Consider the following 21,254-nt stretch of genomic DNA (forward strand, 5'->3'; position numbering starts at 1 on the left):
AAAAAAATGCTGGCGGAGGCTGGCAACTAGCAAAAACGCTGGCAGGGAAAGAGTTAAATGCAAACATACTCATGTAATGAGAGAATCAGTGATTTAGCAGAAAAGAAGTGAAGATATGAGCCTGTGTGCAAACATGCCTGTGTATTTTAGTGATTACAAAGATTAATTCATGTATCGTTTTTTTTTTTTTTTGTTATCTTGGGATACTGAGAAAAAGTCTAAATCGTGAGATATGAAACAATAAATAAATATTTACTAAATAAAATACATTTGCAATTTTGCTTTCAAATGCAGGATATTAACTACTAATTATATATTTAAAAAAATTAAATTAGAGGTTAAAAATGTCACAATTGCAAGCAGATTTTTTTCCATTTGTACCTTATTTTCAGATTTATATTTTCTGCATATAAAAGAGAACTGCATGTGTTCTGATATGTTTCATTGTTTATTTTTTTCCCATGTGAAACTCACAAAAGTTAGCAGTCAAACTATTAGTAATCTGTGAACTTACAACTTGAAAATAAGTAAACTGAATATTTACAACAAAAAAGGTGTCCTTTTCATTTAAAATATATACAAACGCGAGTGGTAAAAGACAAATTCACACACAGCAGTATATCTAACATCATTACACCTGATATTAACAGAAGTTTCATATTCAGACAGTCTCTAAGTGTTCTTTAGCTGATTTGCATTTGCACTTATATATCAATGCGCCTCCATTGTGTTTTTATAGACTCAATAACACACATTAGAAAGTGTTATTTTTCTTTGTTTGTTTGGTTGTTGTTTCTTCTTTGGGAAAACAATTCCATGACGTCCATACTCATAAATATTATTCAACACTGAAGCGTGTCCCACAAGTATGCTGGAAATATCTGATCTCCCACATCCTGAAGATTCCCAACCGGACTGAAATCTGGAGAGAGTGCAGACGACTGGAGGAAACTCTTCAAAAACCTTTATCAATGAAAATCGAGCCGTCGTCACTACCGGATACCGGCCTAAACCCACTCATTCGTTTCTGCAAAGTAATGTCATAAATATGAATTAACAGCATGAGACCAATTTCAAATATCAGATTTTTGCAACTACACACTGGAATTGTAAAAACAGCAAATTCTTTCAACTTAACAGCAAAGTTTCTCTAAAATATTGCATGAAGACAAAAATTTGGCTTTAACTGTTTTTGTATATATAACTTTTAAACCTTAAATTAAACTTTTCTTAATTGTTGTCAGTTGTATTAAGTCTGTACATGTGTGTATATATAGAGGATAATATTAAATATGTATTTTTAAAATGCATCATTTTTTATAGTAACAAAAAACTGTTTGAATCCAAATTAAATCAGTTTTTGCCTGTTATTTCCAACTGACATGGTTAGATTATACTTTTTTTTATTTTTAAACTTAGACTAGTCTGAATAAGACTTGATTATTGTGGTTCATGTAAACTTCTTGGCATTTGAAGATGTTTTGGAGTCAGTTTACACAAGCTTTCTAAAGTTCATCGCATGTAAATTTAGGCTGTGCATAATGAACAGTAATTCAAAAACAATCGTGATTTTCAACATTAGTGAAGCATTAGCTCTGTTTAATTGGAATTTATTGGAAATTGTATCAAACATTAAAATGTCTGTGTAAATCCAAAATTTTGAATCCATTGCTGAGGACATTCCCATCATCCTGCAGCTCATGAAACTACTACAATACAAGAAAAAATCACAAATAAAAAAACACAAATACAAGTAAATAAATAAACATATACTTACTTTCATCTTATTATAAACAGTACCAGTAAGCAGGACTATGACGAATCCCATCACACACACAAGAATTGTTCCGTATAGTTCTGTAGGTCGTTAAAATAAAAGAAACATGTAAAAGAAATACAGTAATATACAGAAACAGCAATATAAGGCTGAAACAACTAACTGATGAAATAATAATCAATACTAATAATAACAAGTTAATAATCAGTTAGGTCCAGGGTTATTATCATTAACAAAAACAACTAAAACTAAACTAAAAATTAAACCTGCAAGAATCTTCTGAAGGCATAAAGGCTTTGTTTGAGGAACAGCCCAAAACTCAATATAATCTGGTGCCTTATTTACACACATGAGAATAAACCTGTGTGCATAGTGCACTGAGATGAATACACACTTACATTTAAATGAACAAACAAAGCTATCATATGACTTCGGAAGACTTGAAATACAAGTCATATAGACTCATTTCATAATACTTATTTTGTTTTCTTGACAAACTCTTTTCCTAGACACTTTCATATAAGAAACATCAGACATATTGCTGTATGTCGTCTTTATGAGAGTCGCACAGGTTTGAATGACATGAGAGCGAGTAAATGATGACAGAATGATCATTTTCAGGTGAAATTATTATTTTTTTAAATGTATTTGATAGATTTGCCCAGTGTAATCTTAAAGGGATAGTTCAGCCAAAAATGATAAATCTGTCATTAATTACTCGCCCTCATGTCGATCCAAACCTACAAGACTTTCGTTTATCTTTAAAACACAAATGAAGATCTTTTTGAAGAAATTGTGTAGATTTCTGTCCCTCCATTCAGATCAAATGACCAATTATCCAAATATGATAAAGATAGGATAAACTTTACAGCAAGTACCATAAACACTCTATTACCACACTATTAACAACTTACTGTAGTTGCTCTTGATCTCATCGTCGGTCTTCTGGATGGTTTTTCCCTGGTGCTCCACCTCACAACTGAACTGGTTGTTCTTCCATTCGTCTGGAGTAACATGAAGGCTAGATGTCTTCTGGAAGGTCTCGTCCTCATTTGGCAGTGTCTCTCCAAGATCCAGATCCTCATGGTGCTCCTGCCCATTTCTGAACCAGGTAATAGTCACTCCTGATGGGTAGAAACCTGTGGCATGACACTCTACTGAAGAAGAGGGATTCTTCTGTAACAGAGACACTTCAGGAGCTGAAAAAGATTGAGAAAAAGGTGAGAAGAATTTAATATCTCAGATCAGATCAGTTACATTTATCCATATGATTAACTTATTAAATTGGGCTACGTTTTTATGTTTTAATGAAGCAATGCATGAGAAAAGAAAGACATTAATGACTCATAGTAAAAAAAAAAAATGGTATACTTGTTGAACAAAGTAAATTTCTAAACAACAAAGTACCTGTTATCCTGGGAGCCTCTTTCCTTAACTTCAAGAACTCTATCAGCCACTCAACACACTCAGATTGCAAGTATTGTTTCAGAAATGTAAGCTGTGCTCTGTCATTATTCCACTTCTGCATTGTGAGTACTCCCTGTGGTACAGCTGTGATGTATCTGTTCTCCTTCAGGTCCAGTGAGATGAAGTCCTCTCCATCATAACCGTACTGATCAAACCCTTGTGAGTATCCAGTCTGATCATCATATTCACATTCATACATCCTCTGATACGTATGAACACCTGAAGAAGAAAACAGGGAGGGGGAGAGAGAAGAAATACAACATGTGCTCTTTTCTAATGGACAAGGTAATATTTGACATTTTAATGTAGTATAAAGTTTTTTTTTAACTCACCCTGTGACTGGTTGAATCGCTGCATTAGAACATGGATGTTGTTTTTGTAAATCTGCTGTACATGTTCTCTGATCTCAGTGTCTTCTTTCCACATGTCTTTGGATGCATAATCTTTTATCCAGTCCTGTTTGGGAATCAGCTTCTTTATGTTACTGTCATAATAATCGATCTGTTGTCCATCCAGTGTCGTTACAGCAAAAAACTCTGGAGTTCCTGCAATCGTCTTTCCATTTATTCCAGTGTATGTGGTCATGAACCTGTGAATCCCTAAAAAAAACAACACAAAGACGAAACGGTTAAACACCACATATACAGTGTCATAAATGAAATAACTAAAATACCGCTATTCAAATGAATATTGATTGAATTTGAGAAACTAATCCCACTGAAAATAATCCTTAGGTTTCTACTTCTTTCACTCATTAAACACATTTACTGAGTGTGAATCCAGTTCTGATCTTTACCTTAGCAACTTTACCAAATCTAATTTCTATTAAAAACATCTCATCATTATCTGTCAGTTCAACACACGGAAGCAGCCGAAGGCCTTTCTGACGGAGAATTCATTGTTTAAACGACTTAATGAAATGATTCTCACCTGAGTAAACCAAAGGAATGAAGAGGAAGAAAATGATGAACAACTTCATTTTGGATGAAAATCTTTGTATCTGATCCACAATTCTTTAAGTGCAGTCGTCGAAGAACGCTGTAAAAACGTTTTAGCCTTTGCTACATCTGAATTGAAAGGAAAAACACATTACTGAGCGAAGCGACGACAACTTGTGAGTAAAAGGTTCCTCCCTACACTTCCGTATTCAGGCTGTTTCTCTAGAGCTGCAGTGACGTCAGATCAGTAACCTGTTTTACCTGTTGATTCAGATGTAGCAAAGGCTAGAGTTTTACAGCGCTCTTCGACGACTACACAAAGAAGTGTGTGTCAAATACATGGATTTTCATCCAAAATGAAGAAGTTCATTATTTTCTTCATCTTCATACCTTTGGTTTACTCAGGTGAGATTCATTTTATAAAGTCATTTAAACAATGAGGTCTTTGTCAGCAAGGCCTTCAGCTGCTTCCGTGTGTTGAACTGACAGAAAATAAGACGTTTTTAATCTGATGTGTTATATTTTCTCAAACATATTTTATAATAGCCAGGCTAATAGAACTAGTTCTTATTGTTTCTGTCGTGGGCTTCAAAAGCAGGATTTTTTTTTGTTGAAGCTGCACTGAAATCATGCAAAATCAACGGCAAAAACTGAGAAACACGAATGACACTAGTCATATATGAATGACTAAAGTTATGGACATTTTACTGTAAATGAAAGAACAGGTTTGCCACACAGGTGTTCACGGTTCTGTGAAGGATGTTTAACTTAATAAAGTAATTGATTAGATGGTTGTGGTTTGCTATTGGTGGATCTCATGTGAGTGACAGGTTGCCCCGCCCTCGTCATCAGAGATGAGTAGCTATTATTCTGATTCCAGGTTCCACATGAATTTAACAAAATAATAATGATAATCTATTAAAAGAAACTTGATTATTGATTTTATAATGGCTTTTCATAACTGCAGTTTCTCCAGTGCTGTGAATGTGAGTGAGTTTGAAAATGGCGTCTTCTTGGCAAATGCTTTAGTCTCGTAACACTGCAATATTCCATAAAAAAATACGAATTTTAATGTCAAAAGTTGGTGTCAAATAGTTATTTGATTTATGACATTGTATGTGGTGTTGAACCGTGTTTGGGAGCTTTGTGGTGATGTGTTTCTGTGATGTTGATTGTGTGTTCAATGTTTGTTCAGAGAAACACAGGTTCATGACCACATACACTGGAATAAATGGACAGACGACTGCAGGAATCCCAGAGTTTTCTGCTGTAACGACACTGGATGATCAACAGATCGATTACTATGACAGTAACATAAAGAAGCTGATTCCCAAACAGGACTGGATGGAGGAGTTTACATCTGAAGAACTGTGGAAAGATTACATTAAGATCAGAGAAAAACAACATCAGATCTACAAAAACAACATTCATGTTCTAATGGAGACATTCAGTCAGTCAGACGGTGAGTTAAAATGCTTTATTACACGGCTCTCTGAAATGCTTGATTCTGATTGGTCAGTCGTGACATTCTGAGGTCTATTATTTAAGATAATTACCTTCATCAATATCAACACTATATAATGCCGCTCATCCAGGTATTTGTGATGTGGATAGACGTGCTTGCTCTCGTTTCATTCAAACACAGCCTCAGTTATCGACTACTTACTGTAAAATGAAACTGGAGGATTATGCTAATATTGTTCAAGTGTTCGTCTTGTTGATAGAACAATTGTTTTGTACACTTTCATGGATTATAAGAAAATAATAATGATTTTCATGTATCTGTTATTCATGTGGTGAGAAGATATATAATAAGTGATATGATTATAATATCCCTTAAATGTCCATCTTGTTCGTTAGTCTAGGCTCAAAGCTGCTTGCTAGGAACTGTAGGAACTGACTCGACTTTCATCACATAAATGTTGACTTAAAATAATCTGAAGTCGTTCAATCCCTAGTAATAATACAGGATAGTGTACATCCAGTCAGTTGTTATGACAGAATAAACCCCAACAGGGTGATGAGGAGGAGTCTTGAATCATCCCTTACTTTTACTACATTTATAAACAACAAAGGTTTAGTTTGAACATTAAAAAACAAAGAAGAACAGTATCCAACTCTCTCTCTTTCAGGTCTTCATACGTATCGGAGGATGTATGGCTGTGAATGGGATGATGAGACTGGAGAATCACAAGGGTTTGATCAGTACAGTTATGATGGAGAGGACTTCATCTCACTGGACCTGAAGGAGAACAGATACAACACACCTGTACAACAGGGAATACTCACAGTGGAGAAGTGGAATAATGACAGAGAACAGCTTGAATTTCTGAAACGATACTATGATAATATGTGTGTTTCCTGGCTGATAAAGTTCTTGTATTTGTCTAAAGCTACTTCTAAGAAAACAGGTACAGTCTCAGAGTTACCAACTGATTATTTCTTTCTTGCATGTGCAGATCCAGATAAACCATGTTTTAACAGACAGCTTGATGAATCTATGCAGGCCAACTTTAGAGACTGTTAAACTGTGATAAGTGGAAAGTGCAGGGGTTTCTTTCTCTGTTCTCAGTTTTGTTCCCTGTTCTGTATTTACTTCTAGATCCTCCTAAAGTGTCTCTGCTGCAGAAGAACCTTGAAGAATATGTGGAGTGTCACGTCACAGGCTTTCTCTTCAGAAACACAAGCATTTCATGGAGGAAGAATGGACAAGCTCTGAGCGATCCTAGTAACTTGGTGAAGTCTGGAGACACATTTCCAAGTGAGGACGGGACCTTCCAGAGGAGAGTTACCCTGTATGTCCATCCAGACGAATGGAAGAAGAACAATTACACCTGTGTGGTCGAGCACAAGAGTTTGACTGAGCCAATCCAGAAGATTCTGACTGAGGATCAGATCATGAGGAGCAGTAAGTTTAAACATTTTTTCGTCCTGAACTGTACTCTGACCATGAGAATGACTTTAATTTTCTCTTGTTTTTTAGGTTTGTTTGTTTTTGTTGTTGTTTAAGTTTTTAAGCAATATTATTCATTGCATATTGTTTATGTTTCTCTGTGTGTGCTAGAACCTGGATCAGATGCTTCATATATCATGTCTCTGGTTCCAGTCATTATCACAGTTATTGTTGTACTGTCTGGACTGTTTGTACTTTGGAAACACAGGAACAATCTCAAAGATTGTAAGTACTAATGATCTGTTGAGGGATATGATTCCCATCATAAGTGCAAATGTTTTACATTTGTTTCTGTGTGTGATGGTAGTTCCATCATGTTTTTATTCCCTAAAATAATCAAACTTTAAGAATTGTGTTGGTTGTGTGTGTGTGTGTGTGTGTGTGTGTGTGTGTGTGTGTGTGTGTGTGTGTGTGTGTGTGTGTGTATGTGTGTGTGTGTGTGTGTGTGTGTGAAATCATGTGAATCCTTTGACACTGTTCTTTGAATTTCATTACAGCATGAAACACCTCTGTTTATCTCTCTTCACAGACGGCAAGAAGATCATCTATTTCAAAAGTAAACCCTCAGAAGAACCTGCACCGTCTGAGGAATCTCTTCTCTCCACTCCCTCTAATGAAAGTACATCCCGTCGAAAACCCTGAGATACGTAAGTGAGCGGCACCTCATGGTTCCTTCACAAAGATGAACAAAATCACTTTCCAGAATCTTCACCTTCACAGTTCCTCACCGGTGGACCGATCTTCCCAACCCTGCCCGAGTCCTTTTATAAAGTTCAAGAAACATCTAAAGACCTTTAAAGACTCTTTTCCATGACCATTTAACTACACATCCTCAAATTAATCTTCTTTATACTTTTACATTTTCTTCCATCTCTAATCTTGAAATTTTAGCATTTCTTTTAGAATGAATCACTTTAGCTGCTTTTCCACCGTTCTCTTCGCTCAACCGTTCAATTCCGTGTCATGGTTTCATTGTCCACTGTGTTGCTGATAAAGAAGCTCTTTACAAATATACAATGTGTCAGTCGTTGTCTTGGTAATGCAAGAGTTAACAGACGTTATGAGATGTAAATAGTGACCGTGGAGGATGATGGGATATTTCTTGTGTTTACGTTGCTCAAATGGCCATCTACAGAGAAATCGCGTGTGAATCGTGAGTTCTTTGAATTTCATTACAGCGTATTACACCTCTGTTTATCTGTCTTCACATACAGCAAGACGATGACCTACCGTTCCAAAAGTACACCCTCGCCAGAACATGCACCGGCTCAGAAACCTCTTCTCGCCACTCTCTCTAATGAAAGTACATCCTCTACAGAAGCCTGTGATTCACCAGTGAGCGGCCCCTTCATGATCCTTCCAAGTCATTGTTTTAGTAATGCAAGAATTGACAGACGTTATGAGATGTAAATAGCGACCGCGGAGGATGATTGCGTTTACTTCGCTCAAATGTTCAGTTAGAGAGAAACTACAGCCAGACGACAGACAAGTGACCAATCCTGAGTGTCGACGTCACTTCACATATTCTACTGAGCCAATCTCAAGTGGAAATACAACCGTAACTATTTCTTTCCGTTCTTAGAACCGTTCTCCCAACGATGGAAAACAATGTTTTCCTTATTTGTTGCTTTGAATTTTGCGAAATGATAAAAAATGTAAATATTTTCTTAATGATAATTGTCTCAATGATATTTCTTGATGTGCTTTTTTTATTTTTATATCTAAACTAAAATTCCCATTCTGTTGAAAACAAAGTCCTACAAATCTTTACTAAAAAACAATATTTTAGGACTGTCAGTAGATTATAATATTGATTAACATTTTTGAATTTGCTGAAATTTGCCTCTAGATAACAAGTTATATGCTATTAAGATATGAGCCAATACCATTTGTACCATTTTTATCAGAGTATATTTCTCAATCAGATGTTTATATGTTTATGCACATATTGTATGTGTAATTATATGTGTAAGTACTATATATGTGCCTTGTTTCCTGTGGAAATATATGTATATATATCTTTCTGTGTTCTGGAGTGAATGATCAGTTTAAGTTTCCTCAGTCTGATGATTTCTCACTGAAAAGTACTTGTTGATCTTGTGGTTTAACAGAACAGCATAACAACTGATGATGACCTGTGATCAATCAACATGTATTCACTTTTTTTTTTTCATCCTGTTTGTACATTTTTTATCTTTCTTGCCTTATTCTGTACTATATTAAATAATAAACCCTTTTAATTTTTTTTTTTTTTCTGAGTGAGTTCAGTCTCAGTCATTAATCAATAGTTTTAATAGAGATCACGATTCTGACTAAATGTGTTTCATGGATTTTGCTACACAGATTTTAACTCATACATGTCAACTATGGCAATATGTAAAACTACATTCAAAAAATGTACCGCAGAATTCTTGATTGCATATGCGAGACTTAATCTCAAATTTAATTATCTAATGAACTAACACCAGACTGTAACTTATGGATCCAAGTTCTTACCGTACAGTTACACTATCAGTCAAAAGTTCTTGATCGGCAAGATTTGTAATGTTTAAAAAAAAAAACTTCTGCTCAGCAAGGCTATTTGATTAAAAGTAAAAAAATAAATAAAATAAAAACAGTAATAGTTAAATATTATGACAATTTAAAATAACTTTTCTATTTTAATATTTAATATGTAATTTATTCCTGTGATCAAAGCTGAATTTTCAGCATCATTACTCCAGTCTTCAGTGTCACATGATCCTTCAGAAATCATTCTAATATGAGGATTTGATCAAGAAACATTTATGACTATTATCAATGTTGAAAACAGTTGTGTACAATTTATTTTCAGGATTCTTCGATGAATAGAAAGTAAAAAAAAAAACAGCATTTATTCGAAATATAATCTTTTGTGACATTATAAATGTCTTTACTGTAACTTTTGATCAATTTAATTAATCCTTGATGAATAAAAGTATTGATTTTTTTTTTATTTCCCCCAAAAAATGTAATAAAGATTCTTACTGACCCCAAACTTTTGAACGGTAGTGTTTAATGTTACAAAAGCTTTATTTCAGATAAATGCTGTTCTTTTGAACTTTCTATTCATCAAAGAATCCTGAAATAAAAATGTACACAACTAATAATAAATGCAGCCTTGGTGATCAGAAGAGACTCCTTTTAAAAACATTAAAAATCTTACCGATCAAGAACTTTTGACTGGTGTATTTATATGTAATTTATTCTAATCCTTATAACCTAGGTCAGCCTCAGTATGATGACGTGTGAAGCGCTGGCAGTGTGTGTTCTCAGCAGGGGGGTGTGTGTGTGTGTGTGTGTGTGTGTGTGTGTGTGTGTGTGTGTGTGTGTGTGTGTGTGTGTGTGAGGGATGTTCACAGGAGGTTATTAGTCTCTTCACTGACACACCTAATCAGAGCTGGTCCAAACCAAAGTGAACAACTGGATCCCTTCACGAAGGGCTCTTCCACAAGGCCACTAGCGAAGGGAACATGCGATGGTCACTTCAACGCAGTCATTTGATCATTTATGGTCATGTGACCCAGTAAATACTCGAGATTCGTTTTAAAGTGAGATGGTGGGAGAGTTCGAGTTAACTTACAAACAGAGCAATTCAAGTTTTGTTTGGTTCGTGATATATTTCACCCATTTTTGTCATGTCATTTTTAAATAAGTTTCATAGGTAAGAAATGTGTTAGTTAATGCAGGGCCCAAAGATGAGACGGCAAGTTTTAAAGTTGAGAGCAGAGAAATACACACACACACACAAATATATAACACATATTTTAAAAACTTTTTTTGTATAAAATGTATATTTATTTGCAACAGTTCTGTTAACAGCAATAATGAGACATTTCTGTTGTAAGAACATAACAATAATGGCACACAAGTGTGTTGCTCACTCCAAAGTCCCCACTTCAAGTGTCCTACCCTTCGAAGGGAGTAGGGCACAGGGATACACACTTCAGTTTGGGATTTGCCCATTGCTGCGTCTCAATTCGCCTACTTATACTACGCCCTAAAAGTATGTACTCTTTTTGTGAAGAAAAAGTACACAAGATTTGGGACATACTATCATGTCATAGAATTGCATCTTTAACGGTTGCTCTCTGTCGCATCCTGACACAGTAAACTGACCTGTCAATCATCTTGTCAAAGATAAACTCCTCCACATTTCATTTTATTTCATTTCCTACCGCATCGGACAGAAATGTTGATCTGCAGTCGCGGGTCTTTCATACAGAGACTCTCCTCATATTAATGCATAATGATGCATTTAAAAGTTAATGGCCAAACGGATCTTTATAATAGTCCACATTGTTATTGCAGATGAAATATAACATTGACATTAAAATAAATATTTTATTATCAGGTTAAACTTTGATTAGTCACTCAAACCTTTATCTAAACCTCTTAATGTTGGTCGCGCATATCCGCCATGTTTTGTAGGCTAGTGTTTTTTTTTTGTAGTTTTGTAAACTTTTTACTTGTGTGTGTGTGTCGTGTTTACTCCTCCTTCAAAGCGAAATGGATCATGGGTAATATTATCTTAATAATATTATGTAATATTGAGCACGGATCCACACCTCGAAAATCCACCGAGAATAGTAGAGCATCCAGGGACTTCTGACATACTCTTTTCAACATACTATGCTTTGGGACACACTTATTTTGATCTCACACACTGTTTAGGATAGAAACAGGGGAGGAAACGGAAGTATAAAGACCCTTTATACTCTGAATTAATATAACAAGCATACAATGCATGCTATGAGGAGGTGATGTACACCAATGTGCAGGGCGTTAAACGAGGGTTATTTTGATAGGATGCATGATACCAATAAAGTTACATTATCTAATAGTTCTATCATAAGGCATGCATAACACAGGATACAATAAAGACCATGTCCCCGGGATATTCATTTCTGTCAGGACCACTATCGTCAAATTAGACAATTAGCATACAGTTTGGATTGGTGGTATATGGTTCCGTTCTGGGCGAGAATTCCCTGCACATCCGTGCAGCCTAGCATGGATAAGAGCAATAAAACCCCTTGGGGTAAACAGAACAGAACCAACATGAATGTATGCAAATACATTTAATTCAAGATTTTAAAGTACAACATAATTCGATAATTTATTCTGATTCAAGGGGAATCAGTAATGCCAAATCCTGACTGACGAGAGGTGGAGCTGGGGAGGTAGAAGGGTAATTAGCTCCTGAGAAAAGCGATCGCTGCTGATAATACTGAAGCTTATATACTGTATGTATATGGTGATAGGCGTCGTATTCCTATAGGTAGATGTGGATCAGCTGAGAGTCACTGATGCGAGCTTGACTAACGTGACCTGCCAGAACTGACACTGCACTTGATGTTCATTCATAGAAAGGTTTGTCTATGAATTTGAAGGAGAGAAGTTTTGGCCTGTGCATGTCTGTCTTTCCTTTGGCCTCTGTCTTCAACATTTTTCACGTCATAACCATCTCATCTCACTGGAGTGCCTTTGCTGCCTTGGCACTTAGTTTGTTGTTGGGAGAGGGGGTTTGCTGGATTATTCATTAAATATAATGAATAATTGTGTGTCTGATTGGTCCAGCTGCTACAAGGCCTAAACTCCTCAGTCTGTGGACTAAAAAGTTGAAATGAATAGACTTCCTTATGAAGCACAATGTCAAATTGGCTTTCTCCAAAAATGTCGCACATCTGATCACATTTTTACATTACAAACACTACTTGATACAGTATGTACATCAAAACAAAAGGCCTCTTTTTTTCCTTGTTTCGTTGATTTCAAGAAAGCATTTGGTTCAATCTGGCTTGAAGGATCATATCTAGAGCTGATTGACAGTGGGATAGGGGGAACATTCTATGATTTGATCAAATCACTGTACACAGCCAGCCAATGTGCTGTTAAAATTAGAAACCAAAGAACTGCGTGGAGTGAGACAGGGCTGCGGTTTAAGCTCCTCCCACTTCAACATTCACATTAACCGATTGGCCAATATATTAGAAGATGCTCCCATTGAAGGTCTCCCTCTACACACACAGAGATAAGTGTCTTCTCTACACAGATGAGCTGGTTCTCCTGTCGTCCACTAAAGAGTGTCTTCAGGAGAGCCTGGATCTGCTGGAGGATTACTGTGAGTCCTGGGCCCTGACCGTCAACCTCCAGAAAACTACAGTAATGATGTTCCAGAAACACTCCAGATCTCAGGGACCAACACACACATTCACACCATCACACAGAACCATCGAGAGCACAAACATGCACTTACCTCGGCCTGAAAATATCTTCAACTGGTAACTTTACTGTGGCTGTGAATGAACTCAAAGAGAAAGCTTGAAGGGCTTAGATTGATTAAAATTGACATCCCAATCCAAATCTGGCTCAAACTTTTCAAATCAATAATTAAACCTATTGCATTATATGGCAGTGAAATGCATTCGGAAAATCTCAGAATCGATCCAGAATCATTTCTCGATTCAAGATGCATCAATTTATGGTTAATCAAATTGACAGCACTAATTTAAAAACAAAAAACAACTTCTATAGCATTAAAACCAAGTGGGCCACGCACGTGCTAAAGCGTCTCGATCGCCCCCTGGTGGCTGGCTGCAGTATAGGTCAAAAGCCCCGCCTTCTCCATGTAATCACATGGGACAGAGCCAAACAAAAAAATCCAATTACACATAACATTTTTTCCAAAGATGGTTTCTGTCATTTTAGCCAGCTCTTATCACGTTGATGTTTATTCAAGTGTTCGTTTTTCAATTAAGTTTGGTTTAATTCAGTTATTTGATGCTATAAAAACGGGGTGTGTCATCATGATTGATAGTTCTGCTGTGATCAGACTCAAGGCCCTTGCACACTGAGTCCGAAATTATCGCATGCGTTTTTTCGCTTTCGTGATTTCGGTGGCTCTGAACTGTCAAAACACCATTCAAAATGTTTGCTACGGATTCGAAAAACGCAGAAAATCGAACCTGATTCGATTTTTTTTTTGACGGACGAAAGTTTCGGAGGCAGTGTACAAGCGTGATTGACATAACGTGAGGTCGTATTTATTTTTTAACGTGCGAAAATTTCCACATCTGGATTCCCAACCGGACTGAAATTGGAGAAAGTGCAGACGACTGGAGGAAACTCTTCAAAGACCTTTGTCAATGCAAATCTGCCCTTCGCTTTCACAGGATACCGGCTCATGCTTTATGTGGCGAGCAGGGCGAGGCCGAGGGCCGTGAGAGAGCGACGCACCGGTCTCGTATCTCTCACGGAGGAGTGGAGGCATAAAAGGAGGAGTGACGACAGTGGAGATCAAGAGAGGACCAGGCCTGGATTTATGTTGTGTTTTGTTTTATTATATGTGACAGCAGTCGTCCGTGAGGGGCTGCTGTCTTTTACTTTCGTATTTTTGGTATTAAAATGTGTGTTAACCAGTAGCGTTTTTTGGCACGGGCGAACCGTATAAATAAATAAAATGCTCAGCGCCACGAAGCGGTTTTCTATTAACGATCATTTCAGTTTGGCAAATTGGCGCCCCCTGCTTGCTGAGAAGGTGCCAAATACAGAAGCTGTGTGAGAAGGGGAAAGGGGGGACAGTTCACCTCTGGGTCTCTCCCAAATGGAACGGAAAAGGGCACAAAGGCTGTATAGAGCAATACTCTAATGGAATTATGGCTCGTTTCCACTGAGCGATACGGTACGGTATAGTACAGTACAGTAAAGTATGATTCGGGACAGTAAACCCTGATCCGGCTTGCGTTTCCACCGCCAACAGTAGGCCTACCCTTACTTAATAGGCGTGGTGTAGCCTATGCCGGAAAGAAGCAATCGACGTCATTTTTGCGCGAAGAAGAAAGTGACATAAACAACACTGGATGACATACAGTACTTGTACATACTTGTTCTTGCTTCTCGGGCATGTTTGTCACAAGAAGACAAGCGCCGACATTAGCCGTTTCTCTATAGCAAGTACGCAAAGTTCAGACTTGCCAAGTCCGACTCAGGAGAATGACTCTTGAGGACGGGAATTCGGTAATTTTGCGAATGGAACAGCGCGTTCTTGAAAGCGTCACTCAGCTCGCTCTGCTACTCCGGTTATCTCTGTATGTATATTTTAGGCAACAATAAAACAAACTATGTTATAAAACACCACTCTGCCTCTTTTCGTTTTCATTTAAAGAAATCTTAAGCATTATATAGCCACACAAATGTGGTTCAGGCAACGTGTATTGATTATATTCACTGCATGTATAACGTTAGCCTATTTATAACTAAACAAAATATAAAACACTGCCCTGCCGCTATACGTTTAAATTTGAACAATTTTATCAGGCAATATGTGCATTTGTACTCTGATCATCTTCACTGTAATAAAATAAAAAAATGACAAAACTCAACCCTGTCTCTTTTTGTTAAATTTCAGTTTTATCAATAATATCCATTATAAAAGTACAATAAGAAATAAAGCAAACAATTCAGTCAAACATACAAAGTCAGCGCTCTATTCTAACGTTACAACAGTAAAGATAAATAGCCTAAATATAAAGTCGAAGGGGGTCTCAATGTGTTCGAAGTGCTTGAAGGGGGTCTCGAAGTGCTTGAAGGGGGTCTCGAAGTGCTAGAAGAGGGTCTCAATGTGTTCGAAGTGCTAGAAGGGGGTCTCGAAGTGCTAGAAGGGGGTCTCGAAGTGCTAGAAGAGGGTCTCAATGTGTTCGAAGTGCTAGAAGGGGGTCTCGAAGTGCTAGAAGGGGGTATTGAAGTGCTTGAAGGGGGTCTCGAAGTGCTAGAAGGGGGTATTGAAGTGCTTGAAGGGGGTCTCGAAGTGCTAGAAGGGGGTCTCGAAGTGCTAGAAGGGGGTATTGAAGTGCTAGAAGGGGGTCTCGAAGTGCTAGAAGGGGGTATTGAAGTGCTAGAAGGGGGTCTCAATGTGTTCGAAGTGCTAGAAGGGGGTCTCAATGTGTTCGAAGTGGGTCTCGAAGTGCTAGAAGGGGGTATTGAAGTGCTTGAAGGGGGTCTCGAAGTGCTAGAAGGGGGTCTCGAAGTGCTAGAAGGGGGTCTCGAAGTGCTTGAAGGGGGTCTCGAAGTGCTTGAAGGGGGTCTCGAAGTGCTTGAAGGGGGTATTGAAGTGCTCGAAGTGCTTGAAGGGGGTCTTGAAGTGCTAGAAGGGGGTCTCAAAGTGTTCGAAGTGCTAGAAGGGGGTCTCGAAGTGCTCAAAGTGCTTGAAGGGGGTCTCGAAGTGCTAGAAGGAGGTCTCAAAGTGTTCAAAGTGCTAGAAGGGGGTCTCGAAGTGTTCAAAGTGCTAGAAGGGGGTCTTGAAAGGCTCGAAGTGCTTGAAGAAGGTCTCGAAGTGCTCGAAGGGGGTCTCAAAGTGCTTGAAGAAGGTCTCGAAGTGCTCAAAGTGCTTGAAGGAGGTCTTGAAGTGCTCGAAGGGGATCTCGCCCAGGGTGTAGAACCGCCACTGGTGTTAACATTTGCCGGTTCCCGCCTCCTTCTTTCCACAACATCTGACCTCGTTACACTTTGGTTTCTGCAAAGTAGTGATTAACTAAATTAGGATATTTTTAATTATATGATTTGTATGACCACTGAAACAGCATGTAACCAATTCAATATTTGTTTTGTTTTTTGCAATTACACACTGGAATTGAACACCAAATTCTGCAATCTCCTTCTCTAAAATGTTGCATAAAGATAAAAAATTGGCTTTGACTGTTTTTGTAAATATAGCTTTTAAAACTTAAATGCAGCTCTTCATAATTGTTGTTGGTTGCATCAAATGCCCAATTGACATGGTTATGAGACTCCTTAAATTTAGACTAGTCTGAATAAGACTGGACAGTTGTGCTCCATGTAAATTCAGCTTCTGAAAACTGGATTATGCATCTAGTGCTTGGCCGAATTAACAATATGTCTAATTTCTTGACATTTGAAGACGTTTTGGAGTCAGTTTAGACTAGCAATCAATAACATGTAAATTTGATCGTGATGGCTATTGATGATGACAAGGCTTTGCATTTTAATAACATTATAATAAATAACAGTGATTTTCAATATTAGCGAAGCGTTGGCTCCGTTTATTTCCACTTTGGTGGAATTTCTATCAAACACATTAAAATGTCTGTGTAAATGCAAACTTTTGAATGCTTGTATGATAGCTGAGGACATTCCTATCATCCTAAAACTGATGAAACCACTTAAATGAGAATTTCAAGAGCAGAAAAAAGACTTGTAAAACCTACATTACTCTTTAAATATTTAAGATTCCAATAACAAGGACTATGAATACACTCATCACACACAGTATACCCATAAGTATTAAGTAAAGTTCTGAGAAATAAATAAAAAAACTTGTAAAAGAAATACAATATAAGCAGCAATATAAGGCTGAAAAAAAACTTTGTTATTATCATTAACAAACAACTAAAACTGAACTAACAATGAAATAAACCTGCAAGAATCTTCTGAAGCCGTGTAAAGGCTTTGTTTGAAGAAAACTCAATCAAACCTGGTGCCTTATTTACATACATGAGAATAAACCTGTGTGCATAGTGCACTGCGATGAATATCAATTTAAATTAAAATCAAAACAAATCGAACAAATTCTTTCTTTTTTTTCAATTCTAAAATCTTTTTTTTTTTATTCCAGAATCGATATTAATTCAAATTCAATTGCTTTATTTTTGTCCTTGCTTGTAGACGAGGTTGACAGAAGTTATCCACTTTCGTTCCAACAGAGGATGAAATGTGTCGTTATCTTTGAGTGTTGAGTGACGTAATATCCAGAGTGGACGCGTTGAAGAGTCGTGAGACTGAAAGACTGCTCATACGCTGAGAGAGATAAGACAGTAGAGCTGCACGATGTGATCTCCATTCAAACACCCACGCGATCTTTCAATTCGTCTGTCTATTAAACTTTGACAAAATCATATCGCGACATTCAAAGCTGTGTTGCCGCTGACCCGGAGAGAGTCGTCATGAAACAGCTTCACAAACACTCTTTTCAACCTCATGGTATCATTATTTCTGTGATGCAATAGTTAAAATTATCATAGAAGTACTGGGATAAAAGTTCAAATATGAACACTGATGTCTACGATAGCGATCGAAATCAGCTTTTGATAGAAACTTGACGCTTAAAATAACGTATTTATCGATTACATTGTTTCGCCAGTAGGTGGCGACAAGTGACTATTACATTTTTTTTTTGATATTGAATAATTTATTCAGGAGAATGTAGTACTGTATGATTCTTCTGAAATAAAAATCAGAAAGATGTGATGATGTTTTTGTAAATATGACTCATCTTATACATCATGTACAGTCTGTACAAGTGTATGATTTAACTTTTCCCGATTGTCTAGTGTTAAAAAAATTGCAATATCGAATCGCAATACTTGTAGAATCGCAATACATGTTGTATCGTCACCCAAGTATCGTGTTAGTATCGAATCGGGAGATAGGTGTTTCGTCCCAGCCCTAAAAGCAATCATATGACTTGAGAAGAGTTTATTTACAGGCCACAAGTCATAATGTTGTGTTTTTGTGTTGACAAACTCTTTTCCCAGTCACTTCATTGTATGAAAGATCAGACATAGTGCTGTATGTCGTCTTTATTAGAGTCGCACAGGTTTGAATGACATCAGGGCGAGTAAATGATGACAGAATGATAATTTTCAGTTGAAATAACCCTTTCACCTTGTTAATGTGTGTAAAAAAAAATCTATTTGATAGATTCGCCCAGTGTTATGTACAAGGGTTAGTTCAGCCAAAAACTGTCATTAATTACTCGCCCTCATGTCAATCCAAACTTGACTTTTTCAAAAATCCAAGACTTTTGTTTATCTTTAAAACACAAATGAAGATCTTTTTGAAGAAATTGGGTAGATTTCTGTCCCTCTGCTAAGATCCAATTAGCCAAATGTGATAAGGATAGGATAAACTTTATAACAACTACCGTAAATACTCTACCGCAGTATTAACAACTTACCGTAGCAGCTCTTGACTTGACCAATGAAACGAGGCTGTCAGTCCCCAAAGATTTTTCCCTGGTGCTCCACCTCACAAGTGAACTGGTTGTTCTCCCATTCGTCTGGAGAAACACGAAGGGTAGATGTCTTCTGGAAGGTCTCGTCCTCATTTGGCAGTGTCTCTCCAAGATCCACATCCTCATGGTGATTCACTCCATTTCTTAACCAGGTAATGCTCACTCGTGATGGGTAGAAACCTGTGGCATGACACACTACTGGAGAAGAGAGATCCTTCTGAAACAAAGACACTTCAGGAGCTGAAAAAGATTGAGAAAAACGTGAGAAGAATATTTAATATCTCAGATCAGATCAGTTACATTTATCCATATGATTAACTTATTATTAACTTATGAGAAAAGAAAGACATTGAAGACTCATAATAAAAACAATGATCCACTTGGTGAACAAAGGACATTTTTCAACAACAAGGTACCTCTTATCCCTTTAGGCTCTTTCCTTAACTTCAAGAACTCCTTCAGCCAGTAAACACACTCATGATCATAGTATTGTTTCAGAAATGTAAGCTGTTCTCTGTCATTATTCCACTTCTGCACTGTGAGTACTCCCTGTGGTACAGGTGTGTTGTATCTGTTCTCCCTCAGGTCCAGTGAGATGAAGTCCTCTCCATCATAACCTTACTGATCAAACCCGTGTGATATTCCAGTCTCATCATCCCATTCACAGCCATACGTCCTCTGATACGTATGAACACCTGGAGAAGAAAACAGGGTGGGGGAGAGAAAAAAATACAACATGTGTGGGTTTTTTTATGTACAAGGTAATCTTTGACATTTTAATGTAGTATAAAAGCATTTTAACTCACCATCTGACTGATTGAATCGCTGCATTAGAACATGAATGTTGATTTTGTAGATCTGCTGCACACCTTCTCTGATCTCAGTGTCTTCTTTCCACATGTCTTTGGATGCATAATCCTTCATCCAGTCCTGTTTGGGAATCATCTTCTTTATGTTACTGTCATAATAATCGATCTGTTGTCCATCCAGTGTCGTTACAGAAATAAACTCTGGGATTCCTGCAGTCGACTCGTCTGTCCATTTATTCCAGTATATGTGGTGATGAAGCTGTGTATCTCTGAACAAACATTGAACAAAACAACACAAGACATAACGCTATCCAAAACAGTTAAACACCAAATACAGTGATATAAATCAATAAAATACCGCTATTCAAATGAATATTGATTGAATTTGAGACACTAATCCCACTGAAAAAAATCCTTAGGTTTCTACTTCTTTCACACATTAAACACATTTTCTGAGTGTGAATCCAGTTCTGATCTTTACCTTAGCAAAGTCTAATTTTCTATTAAAAACATCTGTCAGTTCAACACACGGGAGCAGCTGAACGCCTTGCTGACAGAGAATTCAACGTTTAAACGACTTCACGAAATGAATCTCACCTGAGTAAACCAAAGGAATGCAGATGAAGAAAATGATGAACCTCATTTTGGATGAAAATCCTTGTATTTGACACACTTCTTTAAGTGCAGTCGTCGAAAAGCGGTGTAAAAACTCTTTAGCCTTTATTACATCTGAATCATCAGGAGAGAGAAAAAAAAAACAGTTATTGAGAAAGTTACGACAACTTGTGAGTAAAAGGTTCCTCCCAACACTTCCGTGCTGTTGACGCTGTTTACCTAGAGCTGCAGTGACGTCAGTTCAGTAAGCGGTTTTTACTTTCGATTCAGAGATGTAGCAAAGGCTAAAGAGCTTTACAGCGCTCTTCGGTGGCTATGGCGCTTATAATATTACAAAATGAATTGTTGACAAATGTAATCTGACAAATTTGAATAATATGTGGAATTTTAAATAGTTCTGAATTCGATTTCTTTAAACGAATATTATTGAACATTTGAAATTTAACAAAGTAAACGAACTGAAATGTTTTTATGGCTGAATTTTATATGTATTTTCAAACAGCTGTTTTTTGTTTGTTTTTGTTTTAATTCTTAGACTGCAAATATCCGGTTTAAAAAAAAAAAAATACAGATTCAAGTTTTCAAGATGAAGAAGAAATTCGGAACTTCAAATTCAGTTTTCTAAAATTCAAAACGCTGAAAATTC

General features: G+C 37.0%; 3 protein-coding genes across 3 annotated transcripts; 1 reads left to right on the plus strand and 2 right to left on the minus strand.

Annotated features, from left to right (window-relative positions):
* Window positions 1-433: 433 nt before the first annotated feature.
* Window positions 434-4,384, minus strand: LOC311294708 (major histocompatibility complex class I-related gene protein-like). Its single transcript, XM_084415719.1, has 6 exons — window positions 4,175-4,384; window positions 3,577-3,843; window positions 3,185-3,463; window positions 2,692-2,976; window positions 1,778-1,857; window positions 434-1,027 (listed from the first exon to the last, which is right to left on the minus strand). Exons 1-6 carry the CDS (start codon window positions 4,221-4,223, stop codon window positions 956-958), a joined length of 1,032 nt encoding a protein of 343 aa, XP_084271845.1. The 5' UTR covers window positions 4,224-4,384; the 3' UTR covers window positions 434-955.
* Window positions 4,385-4,538: 154 nt separating this feature from the next.
* On the plus strand, window positions 4,539-9,380 carry LOC311294810 (class I histocompatibility antigen, Non-RT1.A alpha-1 chain-like; the record flags this gene model as incomplete). The annotated part of the gene is made up of 7 exons (XM_084415838.1): window positions 4,539-4,587; window positions 5,378-5,644; window positions 6,315-6,593; window positions 6,785-7,090; window positions 7,247-7,360; window positions 7,665-7,782; window positions 8,350-9,380. The coding sequence occupies 6 exons, from the start codon at window positions 4,539-4,541 to the stop codon at window positions 7,775-7,777; spliced, it is 1,128 nt and encodes a 375-aa protein (XP_084271964.1). The 3' UTR covers window positions 7,778-7,782; window positions 8,350-9,380.
* Window positions 9,381-15,551: 6,171 nt separating this feature from the next.
* On the minus strand, window positions 15,552-20,129 carry LOC311294811 (uncharacterized protein; the record flags this gene model as incomplete). The annotated part of the gene is made up of 4 exons (XM_084415839.1): window positions 15,552-16,667; window positions 19,128-19,197; window positions 19,242-19,424; window positions 19,991-20,129. 4 exons carry the CDS (start codon window positions 20,127-20,129, stop codon window positions 15,653-15,655), a joined length of 1,407 nt encoding a protein of 468 aa, XP_084271965.1. The 3' UTR covers window positions 15,552-15,652.
* Window positions 20,130-21,254: the final 1,125 nt, after the last annotated feature.

The sequence above is a fragment of the Rutilus rutilus genome (assembly GCF_951802725.1).
Source record: "Rutilus rutilus genome assembly, chromosome: 8".
Taxonomy (NCBI): domain Eukaryota; kingdom Metazoa; phylum Chordata; class Actinopteri; order Cypriniformes; family Leuciscidae; genus Rutilus; species Rutilus rutilus.